Below are 23,810 nucleotides of genomic sequence, written 5' to 3'. Positions count from 1 at the left end.
TTTGGTTTATAGTTTCCTTCATTTCTAGAATTATTGTTTGATTTTTTTTATACTCTCTATCTCCTGATAAAGATGCTTAATTTCTTCTTTTATCTGTTTATGTAATTCATTTTTAATGTGTTCTTTCACTGTTTGAATTTGCTGTCTCATATCCTCTTTAAGGTTCCATTCCATCTGTCTAAGGTAATCCTTGAGTTCTTTATTTGACCATTTTTCTGATGCCTCTAGGTCCTCCTGAATATTTAGGCTGTCCTTCATTGTTTGTACTCCTTTTCTTCCTTGCTTTTTCATGCTGCTCATGTTACTTCTTGTTCTGTTTGACTGCTGAGTTACTGTTTACTTCTATAAATTTATTTGATGCTTGGGAGGAAAGGTATTAGAAGGGAAGGGGAGAAGTCACTAAAGAGAATGAGAGTAAGCAGGTAGAATTCAAGGAAGGGGGAATAAGGAAATTGAAAAGAAATGAAAAGACAAAAGAAAAAAAATAGAAAAGAAAAAAGAAAAAAATTTAAAATTAAAAAAATAATAAAAAAATTTTAAAAACAACAAAAAAATGAAAATGAAAAAAAAACCCAAATTAAAAAAAAAATTTAAAAATTAATAAATGCAGTCTTAGAGTTTGATTAACTTCTCTTCCAGTAGGTGGAGCTGTTCCCACCGGGCCAAGCTTCTTCTCCTCTCAATATGCGGGAACTAATCACTGTGCAGCAGCTCCTCCTCCCAGACTGGGCGGGTCTCCAATCCTGAGTGCCTAGGGCCTTCTCTTGCGTCTAGTCACTTCCCCACTTTTCCTCAAGCCAGGCCCCGGTCACCGCTGACGCTCACCACAATACTGGCTACACGCCAGGTCTGCTGCTCTCGGGAGCCCTATTTTCATGAACGACTGGGCACACTCTCCCTGTTTGCCATTCCCTCAGACCCTGAGTTTGTAGAGCTTGGGGCTGAGAACCCCCAGCGAATTTTGCTTGCCCTCTGGTAGCCACGCCCCTGGTAGCTGGTGCAAGAGACCTCAGTTGTCCGCACTGGTGGGAGCGGTAGCCGGGAGTTCCGCGCCGCGGGTCCCGTGCCACTCCTGATTCCCTTGGTCTGGCTATCGCGCTTACGGGAGAGCTGGGAGGGGCCCTTAAGGTTTCCCCGCTGTGTGGTGAGGGAAGGCTAGGGGGTTACACACCTGTCGCCGCCGGTTTCAATGGAGTTATCTCCTCCGCCGCATTCTGGTGACGTCAGTTCTCTGCCATGGTGGTATCCCATTCAAATGGCGACAGTTCGTTCCCTTTGCTGGGTGACCAATGCAATGGGTGGGTCCTGACTGGCTCTCCCAAGCCCCGTTTCAATCCTGTGGCCACTGCCTATGAAGGCTCGGTTGGCATTAACCTCCGTAGGTTCAGAAGAGCCGACCAGTTGTTTCAGCGGGATCGTTTAGTGCTGAGTCACAGCAGTTTGTCTGCGAGAAGCAGGCGAACGGGAGCTTGAATTCAGCCGATCCGGGCTCGGTGTGTGTTCTGAGAGGCCCAGACTGTTTGCCCCAGATCCACGTCAGCTCAACATTGCCTAGTGATCCTGAGCAAACAGCATTTAGACGGTTTACGACTCCCTATGCCCGCGCAGCTGAAGAGGTCAGAGACTTGATCTCTCTGCCTAAGTATGGATTTAGATTCAGAGGGATTAAGTAACTCGCTCAGTCCTCCGTTGGTGAAGGGTATAGCGAGGACTGCCCTCTAGGTTTTCCGCTGTCGAGACCTGTGTTCTTAACCACTGCATTACCTTCCTTTCTAAAGATGAAAATATTTCTCTCCAAGAATAGGCAAAATAAGTAAAAATTATAGTCCTGAAGTGGCAGTCCTACTGGATGAAGAGTCAGAAGTTGGAGTAAGGGGTGACGGAGTAGTTGCAGATTGTGGAGAAGGGGGACCTCCAAGGAAGGAATTGATGAATGTGTGGAAGGACAGTCTCAGTAGACACACAAAGCAACAGCTGGAAGATTCAGCAGCTCCTCACCTCCAGGGAGATGTAGGTTGGAGTTAGATTCCTCCCAGGGTACATGGACTCGGCAAATACCAAAAGATTTTTATCAGAATTACAGCAGGGCCATGCCTTAGCTGTAAAAGCACAGACCCAGGATAAAAATAAATGATGGTAGTACAGTTCAGCCAATTGAATAAAATAGGAAACCATGAATTCATTTAGATATAAATAAATAAATTGAATGTTTGATGATGCTTGGAACGGTTACATAATTTCAAACTGCCTCTCCCAAATTACTTTTTAATCACAAAGTGAAATATGTACTCTTGATGGTGGAAGAACCAAGGAGACACCACCTTCGTCAAATGGCCCAAGTCAATCATTGATAATAGGATGAAGTGAAGTCACATACTGCCTGAGAGAGTGCTACACCAAGGTCACGGTGATACTTTCATAATTCTCCTCCCAGAGTTGCACACCTGAATACGATGGTGGCCATAAGAAGACACACTCAGATTGTGAGAAGTCTTCAAAAGTGTAAAGATCATGAAAGTCAAAGACAGACGGAGAAATTTCACCATTTAAAGAAATATGTCAACTAATGTTAACATTTAGTTCTGAATTGGATCATTTTCTATAAGGAAATAAGTGAACAACTTGAGAGACTTGAATTTAGGACTGAGGATTAGATGATAATGCTGTATTTTAAAAAATATTTTTTAGTTGTAGATGGATACAATAATTTTATTTTATTATTATATTTTTATGTGACGTGAAAGATTGAACCCAGCACCTCATACATGCAAGGCAGGCACTCTAGCACTGAGCCTCAACCCCAGCCCCAGATGATAATGCTATTTTCATGTTTATTTCTTACTTTGTAATGATTGTATTGTGGTTTGAAATACAACTGTAGGTATATATGAATGATGGGTTGTCTAGCTGGTGACTTAAATGGTTTATGAAAAAAATTCTATGTACTATACTTACAGTTTTTCTGTAAACTTATAATTGTTTCAAAATAAAAACCAAAAAGGTGCAATTGTATTTTGATCTAACATCAGATAACTAGAAAGTCAACTTTTAAAGTATTCTTTACAGTATAGTTTTTAAAAAACATAGAATACTTAGGAATAAATTTACTCTGTATATTAGAATGCATTACTGAGAGAAATTAAAGAAAACCAGCTTATTGGAGAAAGACAAAACTCAATATTGTTAAAGTGTTAGTGCTATTGTGTGGTTCTTAAATATCTCCAAAGCCTGTGGGTTAAAGAATTAGTTCTCAGCTTATGGATAATAACTAATATGATATCCATATTAGTTATTAAAGCTGAAGGTGGTAAAAATAAGAAGTGAGACCTAGGGAAGGTTATAGATCATTAGGGCGTGTGCTTAAAGTGGGATATTGGGACCCCTTAGCACATTCACCACCATCCCCTCTTCTTCTCTTTCACTTTCTGCCACCATTAAGTGAACAGCTTGCTCCATTGCATGTCCCCTGCCATGATATGCTGCCTCACTGTAGGCCCAAGGGCAACAGGGTCAAATGACCATGGGCCAAAATAAACCTTTCCTCCTTATAAGTCAGTTATTTCAGAGATTTGTTCCAGTAACAGAAAGCTGCCTAAAGCAGTCAGTTCTCCCCCTAAGGAACTATAAAAGTAAAATTGTCCAAATCAAAATCCAATTCTTTTTTAAATATAGAGATTGAAGAGCTTACTCTACAATAAAACAATAAAGATGATGGAATTGGGAAGACTTAAACAATCTGATTTCGAAACCTACTGCATGTTGCACAAATCAAGACAGTAGTACAGTATGGTATGACATGGATCAATAGAGTATAACAGAAACTCTAGGTACAGACTCACATTTATGTGGTCAGTTGGTTTTTGGCATATAGGCCAAAGCAATTTCAGAGGTGAAACAAATTTCTTCATTAGATTGTTCTGGAACAACTAAATATGTAAACAACTGGCTAGTATGGAAAAAAGTGAATCCCATCCCTTACTGTACCCTGAACACAAAAAATAATTTGAAATGGAAAGACCTTATATATACAGGCTAACAGTATAAAGCTTTTAGAATAAATCAGGGGAAATCTTTGACTTTGGGATAAGCAGAAGTTCCTCAAAACACTAACGGGTCAGGGATTAATTTTAATCAAAATTAAACAATTTCTGCTCATCAAGAGAAATGTTTAAGAAAATTAAAATGTAAGTCACAAAGTCAGAGATAATATTTGCTATTTACATACCCAACAAAGGATTTGTATTTAAAATATATAAGAATGTCTTCAAATTAATAATGAAAAAAGGAAAACCAGAGGTTGTACTCCTAGATTGGCAGCATGAAGAGCTCTGTAGACACCTCTGAAGGAAAACAACCTCAACTAATGAAAGCTGTTGGAACAACCAACCATTAAGTGTCTCTAGAAGTTTAAGGGTAGGAATACAGCCAAAAAAGAAATGTTTATTAAAGAAAAAAATCTAATAAACCCTAAATTTGAGTAAGAGCATCCAGTAGATGGCACTTGAGGCATGAAGTGCCGTGGCCTGAAGTGGGACTCCTTCCCACAGGTCCCTGTCCAGGATCCAGGATCTCCTAGAAGAGACAGGCCACCAGCATTTCTTACCCACCATGAGTCACACTGCCTATCTTTCTGACAAGTGAGGCTGGGAGGTTGGAGGAGCCTCTCCCTCCCGCATCCCCCACCCCAGGGCAGGCTCTCTGTCTGTGGCTTGGCGAGCCGAGGTTGTGGAGCGCTCCCCATCCCTGCCCACTCCACTCGCAGGATGGGGGCTCCATGGTGGTGGGGCAGGCTGGTAGAGACGGCCAAAAGCAACTGTCCTCACCCAGTAGTCTCCTAATAAAACAGGACTGTCACTCCAAAAGAAGTGGGCCTCGGTCCTCACCCTTAACTCCAGAGCGGTGGCTTGTAGATTTTTTTTTTTTTTTAATCCATAAGGGGAACAGCAGTTCAGAAGAACAGAGATCTGAAGCTCTCGCCAAAAGAACTAACTATATGTAAAATAGAGTTTCTGGAAAATCCAAACCTACAAGTACTTTTGGGGGGAAAAAAAAGATTCTGGCGGGTGAGCAACTGAGAGGAGGCGGGTAGCTCTATTAAAGCACAAGGTAGGTTATTAGAAGTGGACACCTAGGGAGAGCCTTCCGAGGGTCAGAACAAACCTGGAGCACTGGCCTCTGACTTTTCTTGTAAAGGGCCCTGAATTTATAGGATCAGAGTGTGGAGTAATTTATGCCTCCGAATGTTATTGGAAACAGCAGAGCAGTCAGCCAGCAGTCAGTGGGGCCTAGTAGCTGGCTGTGGTGCGGCAGAGGCAGACGGCCTCACCAGTCAGAAAAGATAGGGAAAGCCCAGGACTCTGCTTTCTGAGGAGCAGTATTGGAGGCACACTGCAGATAAAATAGACTTCACCAAAATAGCCAAAGTTATTAAATGTGGAAAAAATAATAAAAACAGGCTGGGGTAGAAAGTTTAAATCAGATCATAACTGAATCCCCCCCAAAGAGAGGAGAATCAAAATGGTAACTAGGAAGACCCACATAGCAAACTATAAATATGTACTTGCTCTCTTTTTTCAACTTCTTTGACAGACAAAATTACGTAAAGTAATAATGATAGCGGTATCGCCGGGCTTTCAACATATGCACCCTTGGTATCCATGGGTTGTTGATTCTATTACCTTCACAGACCAGAACAAAAAAATGTCCACATCCCTGTATAAAATGGTGTGATTTGGCTACTGGATTAAGGTCCCAGCTGCTCACCATTTAAAGGCCAGTATGTGGGAGAGGAGTTGAAGGAATCAGGTTTATTCAAAGACCAGCATCTTGGAAGATGGAGGCGCTGTCAACCTCAAAGCTTCACCCTGGGGAACTCAGAGGCAAAGGGGCTTTTATGGGGAGGGGGAGAAGATACATTGAGACAGTGGGCAGGAAGGCTGTGTGCTGAGCGGGGTCTTCATCATTTATAGCTTGTGTTCTCCTCTTTTATTTTTTTCTGACTGGAACACAGAAACCTACCTTGACCTCAACTTCCTGGGGTAGTTCCTGTAATTTACAAATAAATACATTTTTGCTTACTATTTTCAATATGCTGTTGGTTGAATTAGTGGATGTGGAAGCCACAGACACAGAAGGCCAACTGTTTACAGTTGAGATGTGTCTAACATTATAGAGATTTTCTGCAAGTTAAACTTCACAGCAGTTGATATGGTTTGTGTTAGTTGATGCACTAAACTCAAGGCTGCAGAGAGGCATCGCCAAGGTCACCAGATGTTCTTGGTTCTTGGTTGTAGGTTATTTAGCAGTTAACATCCTAGAGTTTAGAATGCAGGGCAAAAGAGAGGGACATAAAAAAAGGAATGGGGAGGGCAACAATCTTGCAGAAAAGCAAAGGAAGGAGGAAAAAGTAATTTGCCAAGGACGACATGCAGAAGAGCAGCCTCTTACACTATTTGCATGTAAACTATGCACACCCTCCTATATACTTTTAATGGTCTCTAGATTGTACAAGACAAATGCTAGGAAAATAATTGTTATGCTGTATTGTTTAGGGAATGGTGACAAAAATAAAATCATTCATATTCAATGTAGACTTTTTTTCTGAACATTTTCAGTTTGCAATTGGTTAAACCTATGGATATGGAATCCACAGATAAGAAGACCAACTGTAGCTGTACTGTGTCTAACATTAATAGATCAAAAAGGAGAAAGAGAGTAGAGCTACATAGGAGTAATTTCCCATATATTATTGGAATTAAGTTAATATAAATGTTATACTGTTTCTAAGTTAATATTATATAGTAAGCTATAGAGCAACCGCTAAAAAATAACTCAAGAAAATGAAGTGAAAATTCACTATATGAGGGCAGGGGCTATAGCTCAGTGGCAGAGATCTTGCCTAGCATGGGTGAGGCACTAGGTTCAAGCCTTAGCATCACATAAAAATAAACAAAATAAAGGCATGCTGTTCATCTACAACTACAAAAATGAATTTAAAAAAAGAAAATTTGCTACTTGAATTAAAATGTTACATTAGAAAACAGTCACCAAATTTTAAAAAAAGGAAGAAAGGAAGAATAGAGGAACAAAAAGATATATAAAAAAACAAAAAATAAATAAAATGGTAAACATAAATTCAGCTATTGGATTAACAGTAACATAAAATGTGAATGGCTAACTATTCTAATCAAAAGTCAAATTGTCAGACTGGGGAGAATAAGGTTAAACTATGTACTATTTACAGGAGACAAACTATAGATTCAAATACCCAAATTATTTAGAGGGAAAAGGATGGCAAAACGTAAATCTTTAAACAGCAACTACAAGAAACATCAGACTTAACAGATATTTTTAAAAATGCCATTATTCATTAAAAGGAGACATTTCATAATGATAAAAGGACAAATCAGGAAGATTGTAAATGTATGCTAACCTAACAACATAAACCCCAAAATATGAAAGGAATGGAAAAAGAAATGGATAATTTAACAATAATATCCCATTTTCAATAATGTTTAAGTACAATTAGGAGAAAGGTCAACAAGGAAAGAGAAGAGTTGATCAATACTAAAACCACCTAGACATAACAGACATCTATAGAACTTGGTAAACAACAACAGCAGAATACATATTGTTCTCAAGTGCACATGGGATGTTCTCTAAGATGGGACATATGCCAGACCATTTTAAAAAGTTAATAAATGCAAGAAGACTAAAATCATAAAGAGTACATTCTCTGACCAAACATAATAGGATTAGAAATAAATAACAAAAGGAAATTTGGTATATCCACAATTATGTGCAACTTAAACAGCATACCCCTAAATAAGCAACGTACCAAAGAAGAAGTAAATCATAAAATATTTTGATGAGAGAAAATGAAGACAGTAAATACCCAAACTTTTGGGATGCTGTTAAAGAAGTGCTTATTGGGAAATTTATATCTACAGTTGCCTCAATTTTTAAAAAGAAAGATCCCAAATCAGTAAACCAATATTTTACTTTAAAACACTACAAAAAGAAGAGCAAACTAAGCCCACATCAAACAGAAGGAGGGAAATGATAAAAATTAGGAGAAAATAAGTCAAAGACTGTGAAAACAATAGAGAAAATCAGTGAAACCAAAAGGTGATTTCTTCAGGGAGATCAGCAAATTCACAAACCTTTAGCCAGACTGACCAAGAAAAAAAGATTCAAGTTGGTAAAATCTTGAAAGAAGGGACATTCCTGCTGACCTTATAGAATTAAAAAGGATTGTAAGAGAATACCATGAACAACTCTAACAACATTCAGTTAAGTTGTTTTTATCATGGCATTTCTTTTTCTTTTTCTTTGTTTAATTGTTGATAAACCTTTATTTTATTTATTTATATGTGGTGCTGAGAACCAAACCCAGTGCTTCACACATGCCAGGCAAGCACGTTACAGCTGAGCCCCAGCCCCAGCCCCAGCCCAGTGGCATTTCATGTTAGATAAATTATGTGATATAAGGAAATTCCTATAAGGGTATGAACTACTTGAACTCAAGAAGAAATATAAATTCTGAGTAGGCCTATGACAAGATGTTGAACTGCTATTATTATCATTACTATTACTACTACTCTACTACTAATCCAATACTACTACTACTTCTTATAATAAAAACTACATACAAAGAAAAGCCAGGGGGGCTGGAGTTGTGGCTTAGAGGTACAGCGCTCGCCTGTACTTGCACTTGCGGGGTGCTGGGTTTGATTCTCAGTACCACATAAAAATAAAATAAAGGTATTGTGTCCAATTACAAACATATATATATAAAGAAAAAAGCCAGGGCCCAAACAGCTTCACTGGTGAATGTTACCCAACATTTAAAGAACAATACCAGTTCTTCACAAACTCTTCCAAAAAAAAGAAAAGGAGAGAATACTTCCCAGATTGTCCTATGAAGACAGTATTACCTCAATACCCAAACCAGACAAAATAAAAGAAAACTTCACACCAAAATCTCTTAAGAATATAAATGGAAAAATCCTCAACAAAATTAAGTCAAACTGAGTCTTGCAACTTGTATAATAAAGATGATATATTATGGCCAAGTGAAATTTATCCCAGGAATGCAAGGTTGGTTTAATAAACAAAAATCAATCAGTTTAATATACCTATCAGTAGAATAAAGAACAAAACCATATAGTTCTCTCAGTAGGCATAGAAAAAACACTTGACAAAATTCAACATTCCTTCATGATAAAAAACACTCAACAAAGTAAGAATAGAAGTGAACTTCCTCAATCTGGTAAAGGCATCCATGAAAAATCCACAGCTAACATAATACTTAATGATGAGAAACCAAATGCTTCCCTCCTAAAATCAGGAACAGAGATAGAATATTCACTTTTACCACTTACATTGTAGGCTAGAAGAAGTCACAAAAGGGAAGGAAGAAAACTTACATTGCAGAATACATAAGATCAACAAACAAAAATTGAATTTCTGTATACTTACATTGAACAATCTGAAAACGAAATTAAGAAAACACTTCCATTTACTTTAAAATCAAAAAGAACAAAATGTTTGTGAATAAATATAACAAAATTATAAAGCATAACACATTGTTGGAAGGTTGAAAGAAGATCTGAATAAATGGAAAGACATCCCATCTTTATGCATTGAAAGACACTATTGTTAGGATGGCAATACTTCCTATATCAATTCATAGATTTAATGCAACCTTCTTTAGAAATTCAGTTTATATGTTTGTAGATGTTTTGAAAAAACAGTTTTGAAAAAGGAGAATAAAGTTGGAAAACTTATTTCCTATTTCAAAGTTCACTGAAAAGCTGTAGTAATGGAGAAAGTGGTGCTGGTGTAAGAACAGATGTATAGATCAATATAGAACAGTGGGGTAGAAAGAAGAGTCCAGAAATCCTCACTTTGACAGTTAATTGATTTTTCATCAAGAGTGACAATGGGAAAGAGCAGTCTTTTCAATTAATGATGCTGGAACAACTGGAAAGCTTCTTGCAAATGGAAAATTAGACCCAGACCTCCCAACATAAACAAGTTAACTCAAAATGATCAAAGACTAAAGAGCTAAAACTATAAAATTCTTAGAAGAAAACATTGCAGCAATTTTTTGTAACATTGGTTTTGACAATGATTTCTTAGACATAAAACCAAAATCACAAACAAGTAAAGAAGACATAGATGAATTGAAGTTTCTGGGGTGTAGTGGGTGATAAAAATGTTCTACCATTGATTATGGTGACGGTAGCACGACTCAATAAATTAAACACCATGGAGTTTTACACTTAAAGTGGGTGAATTTCACGGTATATGAACTATATCTCAAAGAGAAAAGAAAACCAAAATAGGCACAGAAGTGTGCATGCAAACATGCATACACAAATACACACGCACACATATACACACACCCCAACAAACAAACAAAACAGGCACTTCACAACAGAAGATATGGAAATGTTCAATAAGGCATATAAAAATGCTAAGTAATCTTTTTATTCAGGAAAGTGGCAAATTAAAACCATAATGAGATATACCGCAGAATTATGAAGACAGTACCAAGTGCTTACCTTAAAGAGGTTCCCACTAGCTTCTCACATTTCTGCCATTAATTATAGCACTTACCCCTGATGACCCTCCAGGTACCATAGCTTCCGCTGTTACACCTCTTTGGCAGCCTTGGCATCCACTTCACCACTGTTAACAGCCTGGACCCCTGAGTAGAGTTTGCTAACAGCTTGTAAAAGTAAATAGCACATACCTAGAAAACAGCATTACTTACCTCAGGATTTTATTTTGGGCTCCAAGGTTAATCTTCCAAAGGTAAGAAGTCCGGTACTTGATGTTATTATCTATCGGTCTGTTTCCATTTATGGTTACTTTTTCTCAGTTTCCCCAGTAAATGGAATAGAAAGCACTTTCTGTGTCCCAGCAAGATAATTACGTGGTGAAAGTCTTTAATAAGTATGATGATAACTTATGAGGAAGTGATCAACTCTGCTGGAATGGTCCTAAAAGATAAAATGATTGAACATTCAGGCTGCGTAGGAGTTTGGTAGTGGGTAGATGGGTGCCATGACTGAGGAGGAAAACCATTTATGCATCGACACCAGTATCAGGTTTAAGTAAATAAGTACTTAAAAGGAAACAAAATTCATTGTTAGTTTACAGGAATGTTATGTTCTTTTACACCTTTTTATTAATTAGCTTTGTGTTCAGATATAATTAAAACCCCTTGGCAAAATACAGACACCTTAGATGGAAAATGCTGACATGGGCTTTGAAAAAGTATTGCAAAACAATTAGCAGTTAGCATTCTGTAATTCTATTGCATCTGCTTTCTGGAATGGATAAGATTTTCAGAAATATGAGTTTATGAAGAATTTGCTTTGTCTTTTATCAAATTGTTGTAAACTTGATAGTGAATATACTGGGATACAAGCTTTTCAGATTTTTCAGGAGAAATGCTTAAGCTAATTAGTGACTTTTCTAAATGTTTTTTCTCACACACAAATGTATCTTAATGTAGCAATAGTTAGTCTCTGATGAAACTATAGTTTAAAGTTTTTTGCAGAAGGTTTATTATCCTGTATGATTTTGAATTATTTCTAACATTAACCCATAGTTATTACCTAAAATAATAAACATTTATTTATCAGTTTTTCAACAAATGTCTTATTAGAACCGATTACCAACATAGTTTTTTTAATTAGTCCCCTTATTAATTTCTTAATGTAACCATTTATCTTTTATTATTCCCCTTGGGATGAGTAGGGCAAACTGAAAGGGAAATGGAATCTTCTGGTTCTGGGTGCTTTGATTCAGCCACATTGTATTACTTTGACTATGGGGCTGGAAGGAGCAATAGGAAGACTACCTGCTGCCTAATACGCATTTTGAAAGTGTGCATTGGCAATTCTGGAAAGTAGGAATCTGTGCACAGCTGGCTGGCAACCATCACAGCTGACAAGGCTAGGATTTTGTGTTTTGTTTTTTGCTTTGGTTGCCGTAGGGCTGGTGTTTGGCACTTCACAGTAAGTTATATATCCATTGTACAGTGATGGAATAGGTTTCTGATATGCTGTATTTGGGAAACGTATTGAAATATATATGATTTTATGTAATAGTTTTAATGGCAATGCTTTTTTCAAGTTGATTTGATTTATCATTATTTTATGAAATGGTATTACTATATGAATTTAGTAATATATTCTAAATAAAACAGTATACTGTACACTTAAGAGTTTTACAAAAACTAGTCTATTAAAATCAATGCCTTATGGTTAATCCGGAGTAATTAAAAGGAAATACTTCCTTTCATTTATGAATACAAGTGAAAGAAAGAAAAAATATATTTCATTTTTAGATTATATAAATGGTGGAGAACTTTTTACTCATCTTTCTCAAAGAGAGCGTTTCACAGAGCATGAGGTGCAGATCTATGTTGGAGAGATTGTACTTGCCCTCGAACATCTGCATAAGGTAAGATGCTTCATCTCCGGAGCTTCCTCTTGAACAACCTATTGATTGAGGTCCTGATGCAGCTAGTGTTTTCACATGTCACTGTCATGGAGGTTGTTGAGAGCGTACTTCCAGAATGTTACCGCTTTTCTCATAGTTCCCTTTTTAAAAAAAATCTCCTTTGCTATCGTAGTTGCTGGGAGGCAGATCAGGAAGGAAGAACCTGAATGATTTCTTTACTTTCCCCATGAATAAAACCTTAATGTTTTATTTATTACAAGTATCATTAGAAAAATGCTTTTAATTCTTAAAATGACCTATGAAATGAAGCCACAAGTCATAATCTGTACTCCCTCAGTTGTGACTTCCTCCATCGCGTCTCTGCTGTCCCTGTCAGGGTGTATTTCCTGCAGGGGTTGGAGAATAGCTCTCGCCCCCCTCACGCTGCTTTCTTTTCCATTTGTTTTGTCCCTGACACCCACTCTCCCGCCCCACCCTGCTCTCCTCCTCCATTGCCTACATGTAGCATGAACTGTTACTAAATCCTTTAAATGGAATTTGTGTCCATGACCATGTTTGAACTTACACAAATCAACTTGAACTTTTTGTATGTTACTACAGATGCCATTCATCTTGATCCATGAAGTTTTGACTTAATTTTTTTTTTATATAAGGAAGCATTATTGTAGAAGCAAATAGTCATTATGTAGCCGGGGCTTGTGTGTTTTTCCTCAGGTCTAGGAAGTAATTTTTCCTGAGGCTGTGGAGACCCCAAGACACAGTGTGACTCGAGCCATTGAATTATGGCAGTACAGGTACATCATGAAGCTGCTCTTCTTTGTCTTGTCATATTCAAGCCCTGCCCTAGCATAGGATAAGCAGAGACTGAAGTACTGATCATAGAGCGTGGAAGGAAGAGAGAACGGAAGGGAAAAGGTGAGGAGGAAGAGGAAGTTTAAAGGGGTTGGCAGATCCAAGCAGCAAGACAGAGGCCGTGGATAGAGGAGAGGCTGAGAGAAGCTATTCTGGAAGGCCTAGGGTCAAGGAAGGGAGCACCCAGGCCAGAAGAGAACCGAGACCGGACAGGTGGAAGAAGGCAGTCCAGGCAGGAATCACGAGAAGAGTGGGGAACACATGGGGGAACGTGCAGGGGGCGGCCTGCAGAGCAGGGAAGGGGGGTCCACTGAGGTTGTGGACAGACATTGACACTTCCTTTGGTAGGATTTTCAGTATGGTGACAAGCTTTATGCTTATTATTTTTTGTGTGATTTAAAGTAGTTAACACATTTTTGCATAAGAAACAAATCAAACCCAGGAATAGGCTTCAAAGATCTTTGAGATTTATTTTTTAAATGTCATATTTAATAATGTAAAAGTGATGGCAGATTTATTATAAATACCAGCATAAACATAGCACCAAGCCCCAGTGAATAAGATAGGAAATTCAGTTTTTAATTTATGCAGAACTTTAATTCTGTTCATTCTGTTTATTAAAGGAAAATCCACAAACATTCATTTTACTATTTAACAGTAGCAAGAAACATGGAAATAGAAATATAATGAATATTGAATCTAAATATAGTTGACATGGGATGAAGTAATATGAAGCAAATCAGAACTCAGCTCATTTTATCTTTATCTTAATACTTTAAGAAAACTCATATAACACAAAGCTAACAGTATTAATTAATTTTTTTAATATTTATTTTTTAGTTGTAGGTGGACATAATATCTTTATATTTCATTTTTATGTGATGCTGAGGTTTGAACCCAGTGCCTCACGTGTGCTAAGCAAGCGCTCTACCACTGAGCCTCAACCCCAGCCCCTAATTAATTTTGATATAGATACTAACCCTGGATTTCATAGAAAGAGACAAAAATGGGAGTTTACTTGAAAGTGATGAAGTAAAAAAGATAGTACATTATTTGTTCCTAAAACTCTCTTCCAAAGAAGTTGTTAAAAAAAACCCATACTACTGTTGTTAGATGTGAATAATGCTTAAGTTAAATATCTGCTCAGTATAGACACCAGATGTTTTCCTTCCTATCTTTCACATAAAACACTGAAGATACTGGAGGAAAATTGCCTAGTGTTCTTCTTTGTGTAATTTTGATTTCACTTTTGAAAGCTATTAAGGAAGAGTCTGCTTTTTCAGATACTTAGTGTAAGAAAAGCAAGATTTCTAAGTTTAAAAATATTTCATCCAGGCTGACTAACTACAAACATGAAATACAACATTCATGTAGATCAAACACCTCTTCATAACTTAGGTAGATATTTCTATGTAATACTTGAATTGTTTTACTATAAAACTTACATGCAAAACAGAATAGAGAATGCGCCACATAACATTTCAATAACAGACAATACATGCAAAGTGGTTCCATAAGATCCTAGTGGAGCTGAAAGTCCCTATTACTTGGTGACATCATCGCTGTCATAATGCACCTTGTTACTCAAGTGTCTACAGTGGTGCTGGTGGAAACAAATGGCAGCATGCCAGTTGCATAAAAGTATGACATACAATTAAGTATAGGACAATAATACTTGGTAATGATAATAAATGACTGTTGAGAATGTAGTCTTGCTTGTTTAAAAAAAGGTTTTTCTGTAAGACAGTGTGCTGTGTTATACTGGCATCAGCTTCATACATCTTGTGTTTACCATATAATCATTTTCTCTTAAGATCATTTTGATTTTGTGTTGTTTTGTGCATCGTGGCCCAGGAGCAGCAGGCTGTTCCTTAGTCTAGGTGTAGAGTAGGCTCTACTGTGTAGCCTCATGTAAGTACCCTACAATGTCTGCACAATCCCAGGACCTCCTAATGAAACTCCCTGTCATTAAGCAATGCATGACTCTGTAAATGTTATTTAATTGATTTGTTTTCCACATTTAGAACTAAAGATAAACTAAAATTAACCTATGATCTTTAACCTTCATGTTTAAGAGTCTGTTGTTCAACAAGTCTTTATTAATTATCTATTTGACACATAGCATTGTTCTGGATACCGGAGAAATAAACAAAAAAAGTGAAAAGTTGAGTTAGAGTATAAGTTTATCAAGACAAATAGGAAATGCCTAGAAAATATTATTCCCTTATAGGTAAGTACAATATAAACATAGGTGGTATATGATGAAAAAGAAGGAAATGACCAGTGAGGGACCAGGCTAGTGGGAAAGCTTTCTGAAGCCATTAGGAAATAATGAACAAGGATTGGCTAAGAAGGCCCCTGAAGATCATCTTCAGGGACAGGAAGAAGCAAGAGTCTACAGCGAGGTCCTAAGAAGCTGGCCCAACAGGAGGAGGTCCTCTCTACAAAGAGACTGGAGATGGGGTTGCAGAGTCCTGGGGAACTGAGCAGATGGCCCTGACAAGGAGCATTTACATTTGACCTGATGGTCATTAGGAGCCACAGGATCTGAGGAGGGAAATGCCTTTTTTTTTTTTTAAATGTAGATAAGAAAGACTGTCCTAATTAAATTTTTGGAAATTATTTTAAAATGCATGTTTGTTTGTTTTTACAGTTGGGGATTATATACCGTGACATTAAGCTTGAAAATATTCTACTTGATTCTAATGGCCATGTGGTGCTGACAGATTTTGGTCTGAGTAAGGAGTTTGTGGCTGATGAAGTGAGTATTATATTTTAATTTGAAGTTAGTAATAGCAGAATGTAAACAAGGATGAAAATTAGCTATAGAATAAACATTTAATATGACAGTACCCTATGGATTAAGGGCTCCATGCAGCTTTGTTCAAAGGAATGAGTGACTATAAAGATTTTTAGTTTAAAATTACTGTCAAACCATCCTGTTAGATTTGCTGTAAACCTTTGTTGAATGCATCAGAATTCTTCAGTTTAAGAAAAACAATGTATACCTTTCCCCATAAAATCTGTAAACTAACTAAAATATTAGCCATTTGGCGTTTTGAAGAATTATGGCTTAGATGGTGGCCAACAAATAATCACAAAACAAAGCACATACTACTTACATTATGATTACCAAGCGGGACATGCTGTGATGTCCCTTTGAATTCAATTGATAAGAATGACAAGGTTGTACTAGAATTCATTCTTTGATAATCTTGATGGGTTTTTGCTCAAAATGAACCAATATGTAGTAGCTAATATATACCTATTCATTGATATTAAATATTATTTGATAGCAGTCATAATAAAAATTTTATTTTTACACTACTGATCACTCAGGATAACTAAGTGAATTTGAATGCTGATTGTGTTTCTATTCAGGAAATTATTTGTATAGAATGCAAAATCATAATAAAATATTTGTAATGTAGGACTTTGTTTTATACAGTACACCATTCTTGTCTCCTATATTAGGTTCAGGTTGAGCATCCCTAATCTGAAAATCCAAAATCCAAAACTGTCTGAGCACCCACTGATGCCAGAAGGGAAGAAATTCCTGACCTGGTGTGATAGGTCACAGTCAAAACACAGACACACAGTGCAGTTTATTCAGTGTCCCCAAGGAACACAAGACCATCTCAGCCTCCTTCAGGTGTGATATATCTTTTCACACATATCCACCATCCACAGAGGATAACATGGCACATGTGCGGGCCCCATGTGCTGAGGACAGGTGCCCCGCAATGCCCACGTGGCATCCATACCTACATGCATTATCCAACTGTTTTTTTTTTAATTTTTATTTTTTGTATTCTGTGCTCTGTGATATAAGGATATTGTTGAAAATGTCAAAAAGGTCTGTGGACACTTGTATGGGTAACAATGATAAGAAAAAGAGGAAGCATTTGTTTATCTCTAGCAGAGAAAGTCAAGCTGTTAGAGAAACTGCAGAGCAATGCAAGAGCAAAATGTCTTACCAAAGAACACGGTGTTGCAGTGGCCGCTGCACACCACCTGAAGGCAAATATGAAGGTCTCGATTGTGTATTGAGTGGTTCCTTTAGCATCACAGTGATCATGTGCCCTTTAATGGTCATGAAACAAAGATCTATCCCCACGGACTGAGAACTGAGGTTATCATGAACTTCAACAGGCTAGTTGCAGAAATTTGAGATACGGCATTAAATTTTTAAAGATTTGTGGTGATGAAGCATCTTCTTATCACAAAGCAGCAGAGAAATTCACAGACAAGCTTGCCAAGGTCATCGCAGAGGAAAATCTGATGCCAGAACAAGTCTGAAATCCTGAGGAAACATCACTGTTTGGGTGTCACTGCCCAGAGAGTCACTGGCACAGCTGATGAGACAGCCCCAAAGGAATTAAGGACCGAGGAGATAATAACTGTGCCAGGACCTTCTACTGAAGCAGGTACACATAGTGTCAACATGGTGTGGTGAACCAAGGTTTTAAAGAGGGAGTGTCTTGCTGGCCTGTTATTATGCTAACAGAAAGGCCTGGGCATGAGGGACCTCTTTGTGTTGGTTTCCTGTTTTGTGCCAGCTGTTCGTGCTCATTGCAGGGAAGCTGGACCGGGTGAAGACTGCAAGATCTCGTGTGCTCACCTTCTGCTGAACTGCTCACAAATAATGTTTATGCCAAGTACTTTCCTTAAATGTGGCTTGATTAATTTCGCCATGTGACCAGAGCTTCCTTAAGTGACTAAAGAATAAATATAAAACATTTTCGTAAACAGCATGCTGGCAGCAGGGAACAGCTGGTGAGTGTGGAAGTTTTCAGCAGGAGCTGAGCATGAAGGCACTGTGTGTGCTGTTGCCAACACTTGGAACATGGTGACGGCAGACATAGGTGGGCATGCCTGGCACAGCTCCTGGCCTGTGACTGGGTTCAATGATGATGATGAACAAGGTGGCGACTTTGAGGATTCCATCTGTTAAGTGAGAAAAACAAGCTCTCTGAATTCCTTACACTTGAAAAAAAAAAAGTATCTTTAGAGTCTGACAGTAAGCCGAAAGAAATATCAAATAAGTTTTTAACATCAGTAACGAAGCTCTAGTTGTTCATTGACAGATGTAAAATAGTTTAAATAGGTCTGAATCAAGATGATCATGGTCCCACGGCTCAGGAGGCTGAGGCAGGAGGATCACAAGTTCAAAGCCAGCCTCAGCAATGATGAGGCACTAAGCAACTCAGTGAGACCCTGTCTCCAAATAAAATACAAAACAGGGCTGGGGATGTGGCTCAGTGGTTGAGTACCCCTGAGTTCAATCACAAGTACCCAAAAAAAAAAAGATGATTAGGGTAATAGTGACAATGGAGACGACGTTAACATTGCAGCAAAAGTGCTTTTGGACAGCATGGTGAGAGAGCACAGAGGTCTTACTGGGGGACAAGCAGCACGGATTCCCAGCAGAACACGAACACCAGCGAGACCTCTAAGACAGATCGTTGCCAGTGAGGCAGAAGACCCTGCAGGAACATTTTTAAATGCTTCCCCTTCCCCTGACAACCTGCTTCCTGCTTCTGATGTTTCTTCTCACCAAGAAATAAAATAAAGTCCACAGTAATCTTTTAACCAAAACCCAGCATCACAGGTGGACACTGAAGCCGCCACTGCTTAGTGGACGACACAGGTTCCGGCGACAGTGCCATTGCTGCTTAGTAACCCTGAACTCGTGGTTTTCCACAGTATTAAAGCCATGTTGTATTTTTTACTATTTAGTACTTATGTGTGAACAAATATAAGAACATGATTGTTTGTTGGTCACATGAAAATTCCTAGGAGCAGTGATGGTGCCAGACAGTCACCAATGGTCTACATGCGTGGATGGCTGCAAGAGAGACACCTTGGCTTTCTGAGCTTTAGTGCGCATGAACTTTGTTTCATGCACAAAACTATTAAAACATCGTATGTAATATACATATAGCTATACATATAGCCTGAAGGTAATTATATATGAAACATATATAATATACATGAAACAAATGAATTTCTCAAGGTATCATAAATACATATGTATGTGCATAAATATGTGCAAAAACGAAATCTGAAACCTGAAATACTTCTGGTCCTGAGCATTTTAGATGAAGGATAATTAATCTGTATATATATTTCTGATTGCTTTTTGAAATATTGCTATAGCAGCTCTGAGTGAGTGAGATAAGTGGTGAAATCATAAAAACTAAAGATCCCAATTTTTGTATTATATCTGTATTTATTCAGTTTACTTAATCAATTTATTGATCACCTCTACTGTATTAGACATTGTAGTGATACATAAAATGCAGATGATCTCTGCCTTCATGAAGCTGTGATAATAACAATAAATTATCTTTGACAGAAAAATCATAGTTATAAATTAGGTAAATTTTGAGGAATTTACTTTCAAGTTTTATTTTTATAACATTTTTACTCTTATAAAAATTTTAGTTGTAGCCTCATAAAATATACCAGATTGTTTGCTATTGCTCCCTCAATAAACCCTACTAAAGCAAAATAAAAAGGGTAAGATAGGAATAAATACACTCAAAAGGGAGAGAAGATATTAGCAACCACATCTTGGTACATCCACAGAACATCTGGATTAAGCCACTAAAGTGAGAGGCCTAAGAGCAGGCTCCTTGGCACTTCTGACTCCCCAGAAATGCTTAGGAGTTGGGGGCTCCAGATACCCCTCAAACTCGAAGTGCAGGTAAAGTAGGGCCCAGGAGGATGCGTCAGGAGTCTGCATGAAACAGAGGTAACCCCGGATTCCATCTCCACCCCATTTACTTCCTCACCTCAGAGAAGACTGAAAAGGTCAGACCGACAGACTCTGGGTTCAGGGACAACATGTCCAGCTGAGGTGAAGACACCTTAAGGAAAATAATGGAGAAAATGAAAAGGGACACACCCAGAGCAGAGCCCAGGCCTCTTTCTACCTCTTGTCTCTGAGCACAGTGGTTTCCCAGATGGGGGTACAGAAGATTCCTAGAACAAAAAAATCACAGATTCTCTCAGATGGAAATTTCAAAAGTGAACCAGTCCCACCAGAACTCTGTGACTTGGCTAGAGGGGACTGTACCATAGCAGCATGTCTATGATGATGTCACAATGTTTTCCTAGCTTACATTTGTATTTCAGAATAACTGGCTTTTTCTGTAGAGGTGTATGTTTCAGAACATTATTCCCAGAAGGAATCTACAGCTCCAGTGCCTGTCAAAAGGGTCCTTGGCATGTAGCGTGTGATACTCCCTCTGCGCAGGGACACTGGGTGGTCACTTTTTTCTCTCCCTGGAACCTTCATTCACTTGGTCATTGACTCCATCGATATTTATTGAGGGTCTTCTATGTGGTATATGTTAGGCCAGGTACTGAGAATACAATAATGAAAGGCATCGATATTTATAGACCTGTGTGGCTAATCACTCAGAAATGTTCTAAAACATTAGAACCCAAAACAAGACTGATAAAAGCAAAGCTGATCAGAGTTGTTAGGTCTTACTACAGTAATGCAGTTAGTCAGAAATGATAGTGATGAAAACAGCCAGGTCATTCCTCAAGAGAGAAGGCTCTTGTGTTTTCTGCTGGTCATGTCAACAGCCACCTGTCAAAAGAATGAAGAAAGTTCCAATCAGATACTGTAATTTGAGACCTTAATTGTTTGGGGCTAACATGAACCATTGGGGTTCAAGCTGACACAGAGAAGTTATCGATAGGTTCATTTCTTCACTGAATACAACTTAGCTCTGTTTTATGAAACTATTAAGTTTTCCAGCTGCTGAAAGCTTCCAGCTCATACTTCTTCTGAGCCTAGAGGACACATTGTCATTCTAGGCTTCAGCTTTAACTATCAGGGATCAGCAGGGATTTTCCTTTTCTGCATTCCCCAAACTTGATCTAATCACCCTTTGCTTCTGAATCCCCTAGCACCTGGTGGGCAGTTTTCCCTGCCTAGACCCTTTCTACCTTAAGCCAGTTCCCATGAAACCATTTCTGTTTTGATTAGCTAACATTCCTTCTGGTTTCAAGTGTCAGCCCAACTCACTTTTAATGAGTTTCTCCCTCCCTTTTTCCCTACTCTGCCTCATAGATTTCCAACTTGAATCTCTCTCTCAAAATGGCTTTACTAACTCTTCCACTTAGGTTCTTTCTTTTATGCTGCTTCCACAATCTTAAAAATTTTAAGTGGAGAGAGAGAGATGGATGAATGGAGTGATAGAAAAAGAAAAGATGAATCTCAGAATCCCTTGTAGCCATTGTCCTGTTGTTCTCTGTCGATATTTGTACACTGTCTCCGCTAACACATGTCACTCACTCCTTAATCTACCCCTCTTTGGCTTGCAGCCCCTACTAGTTGACTGAAATTGTCCTGGCCAGCGCTGCTGTGACCTCCATTTTAGTATTTTTCTTCCTCATCTTTCTTGATTGCCTCATAGTGTCCAACTGGAGATTGTGTCTCTCGCCTCTGCCTGGCAAGCCAAGGCCCTGAATCTCGTCCCTCTTAGGTTAGCATTCATGTCGCTGTCTTCTGAGGCCCTTTCTCACAGCTCAGTCCCAGCCACTCTCCCTGTTCAGCGGCGCTCTCTGCCTGGTGCTGCCGATTCCCAAGTACACAAGGCCACCCTGACCTCTGCTCTGGGCACAGGCCCCCCCGCAGGCCTCTGGGGTGTGCAGGGACTCCTCACAGGCTCCTCACTCAGCACCCCTCCCCAGGCTGCCCTTCCCAGCTTGGTTCTCTTCTCCTCCAGTATGTCACAGTTTTGGAGAATATAAATCCTGGCCTCATTTGTTCTGGAGAATATGTTTGTTTTTGTTTTTAGGAATTTACTTTTTGTGTGTCTCATATTTCTTCACATGGTACAATAATCATCTCTATGTTCATTATTTTAATAATCTGAAGGATATTTAGGAGTATTGTTTTGTGCCAGGACTGTTCTAGACCCTGGAAGTACAATGGTAAACCTAACGAATTCCTTGTCCTTGTGAGCCTATATTCTAGAGGTATTTGTCAAATATTCTTATAATTATTTCTAGATAATACTTTGCTAACCTATTATATACAGGATATGGTAAATTTATTTTAGAAGCCTTAAATATCTTTAATATGATAATGATATACACTTTGTACAATTTGATACTGTTACTGGTATGTTCTTTTCTTGATCATAAAATTTGATAAATCCTTTGAAAATCTGAGAATAAAAGAAGACACTTTTAAATATTGGGAAGCTATGCATATGTCCTCTGAGGGATTATTTTTTAAGGTACTAGGTTTCGAACCCAGGGCCTTATGACTCCTAGGCAACCACTCTACCACGGTGCTACACCAAGCCATATATATGTATGTATGTATATATTTTTTGAAAGTACCGTTTAGCAAACATTGTTGAATTCTTACTGTCAGGCAGACAACTTGCTTGGTGTTGGATATCTGTTTCTAACATTGAAGACTTAAAAGGCAGTTAAAAAAAGGATGAAGATAGCTTTGGCAAAATTGTGTCATTTCTTATTTATAATAAAATAATGAAAAAATGTCAAAAATGAGGCATTTGCGTTTATTACTCTATATTTAAATATGATTTATACATTCTGCATTTTCATAATTTAGCATTGAATGTTTGAAAATTTTTATAACAGGTCATTAACATGAATCCCCAAGTCGATAAACAAAACTCCAGTTTTAGTCAAGAAACTAATGTTCCCTGCATTTAAAACCACGGTAGCTAAGTTGTTGATAGCCTATTTCCCTAGAACCTACACTTATGGGGAAAAGGGCCTATGGATTTATGAATATTCTCTTTCCAGTAATAGAAGAAAATCTAATCTTGCTCAGTTTAGATACTGTTACTTATTGATTAATTCTATGTAAGGGACATTTAATGGCAAGAACAACACAGTAATCTCAAAGGGTCTTTTTCCATTCTCCATTCCTAACAGTGTGACATTGGACAACTTGGTCATTAACCCCAGAGTCTAATTTCTGTATCTGTAAAATAATACTGATCTAATTTATGAAATTGTTATACCATTATAATTAATTCTTATGGAAGTATTTTTTAAATGTAAAATACCATATAAATATTAATTCTACTTGTAAGAAATACTAGTATGATTTCAGATTACTTTGAACAAAATCAAAATGTACCATGTAGAATCTTAAATTATTCTTCCTGTATTTTCCTGTTTATAGGAAAGTTTTAAATTAGTTTTCTCTGATAACTGTCTGGTTAATAATGCTGTTGGCAGGCTTTCTGCTATCATGATGTACATGTCTCAGGATACCTAGGTTAGAGCCGGGATTCATAGAGAAAGTCTGCGCTGGAAACCAGGCGACCCTTCTCTGAGGCAGCCTGTGGTTCCCTCTCCTTTCCTAATTAACTTGCAGTATATGTAGTCTTTTTTCCCCCCACCTTCTATCTCTCATGTGTTTCTGAAAACCTGTTAGGTCTCTGTTAGTAAGCCCTGTCAATCACTTGTCA

At 38.1% G+C, this 23,810-nt stretch overlaps 1 protein-coding gene across 11 annotated transcripts in view; it reads left to right on the top strand.

Annotated features, from left to right (window-relative positions):
- Rps6ka5 (ribosomal protein S6 kinase A5) overlaps nucleotides 1-23,810 on the top strand; it is a 123,970-nt gene that overhangs the window by 49,442 nt on the left and 50,718 nt on the right. For 6 of the 11 annotated variants that reach the window (XM_048799189.1, XM_015494765.2, XM_048799188.1 and 3 more), the window contains exons 3-4: nucleotides 12,365-12,480; nucleotides 15,986-16,093. The exons of 1 other annotated variant lie outside the window; for it this stretch is intronic. In XM_048799189.1, coding sequence (XP_048655146.1) covers nucleotides 12,365-12,480; nucleotides 15,986-16,093 — 224 coding nt within the window. Of the gene's footprint in view, nucleotides 1-12,358; nucleotides 12,481-13,194; nucleotides 13,275-15,985; nucleotides 16,094-17,560; nucleotides 17,760-23,810 lie in introns of those variants that run through there. 4 more of the 11 variants (XM_048799191.1, XM_048799194.1, XM_048799195.1 and 1 more) reach the window with 4 other exon arrangements.

This window comes from Marmota marmota, unplaced genomic scaffold (assembly GCF_001458135.2).
Source record: "Marmota marmota marmota unplaced genomic scaffold, marMar, whole genome shotgun sequence".
NCBI lineage: Eukaryota > Metazoa > Chordata > Mammalia > Rodentia > Sciuridae > Marmota > Marmota marmota.
This window is presented reverse-complemented; position numbering and strand designations above follow the sequence as displayed.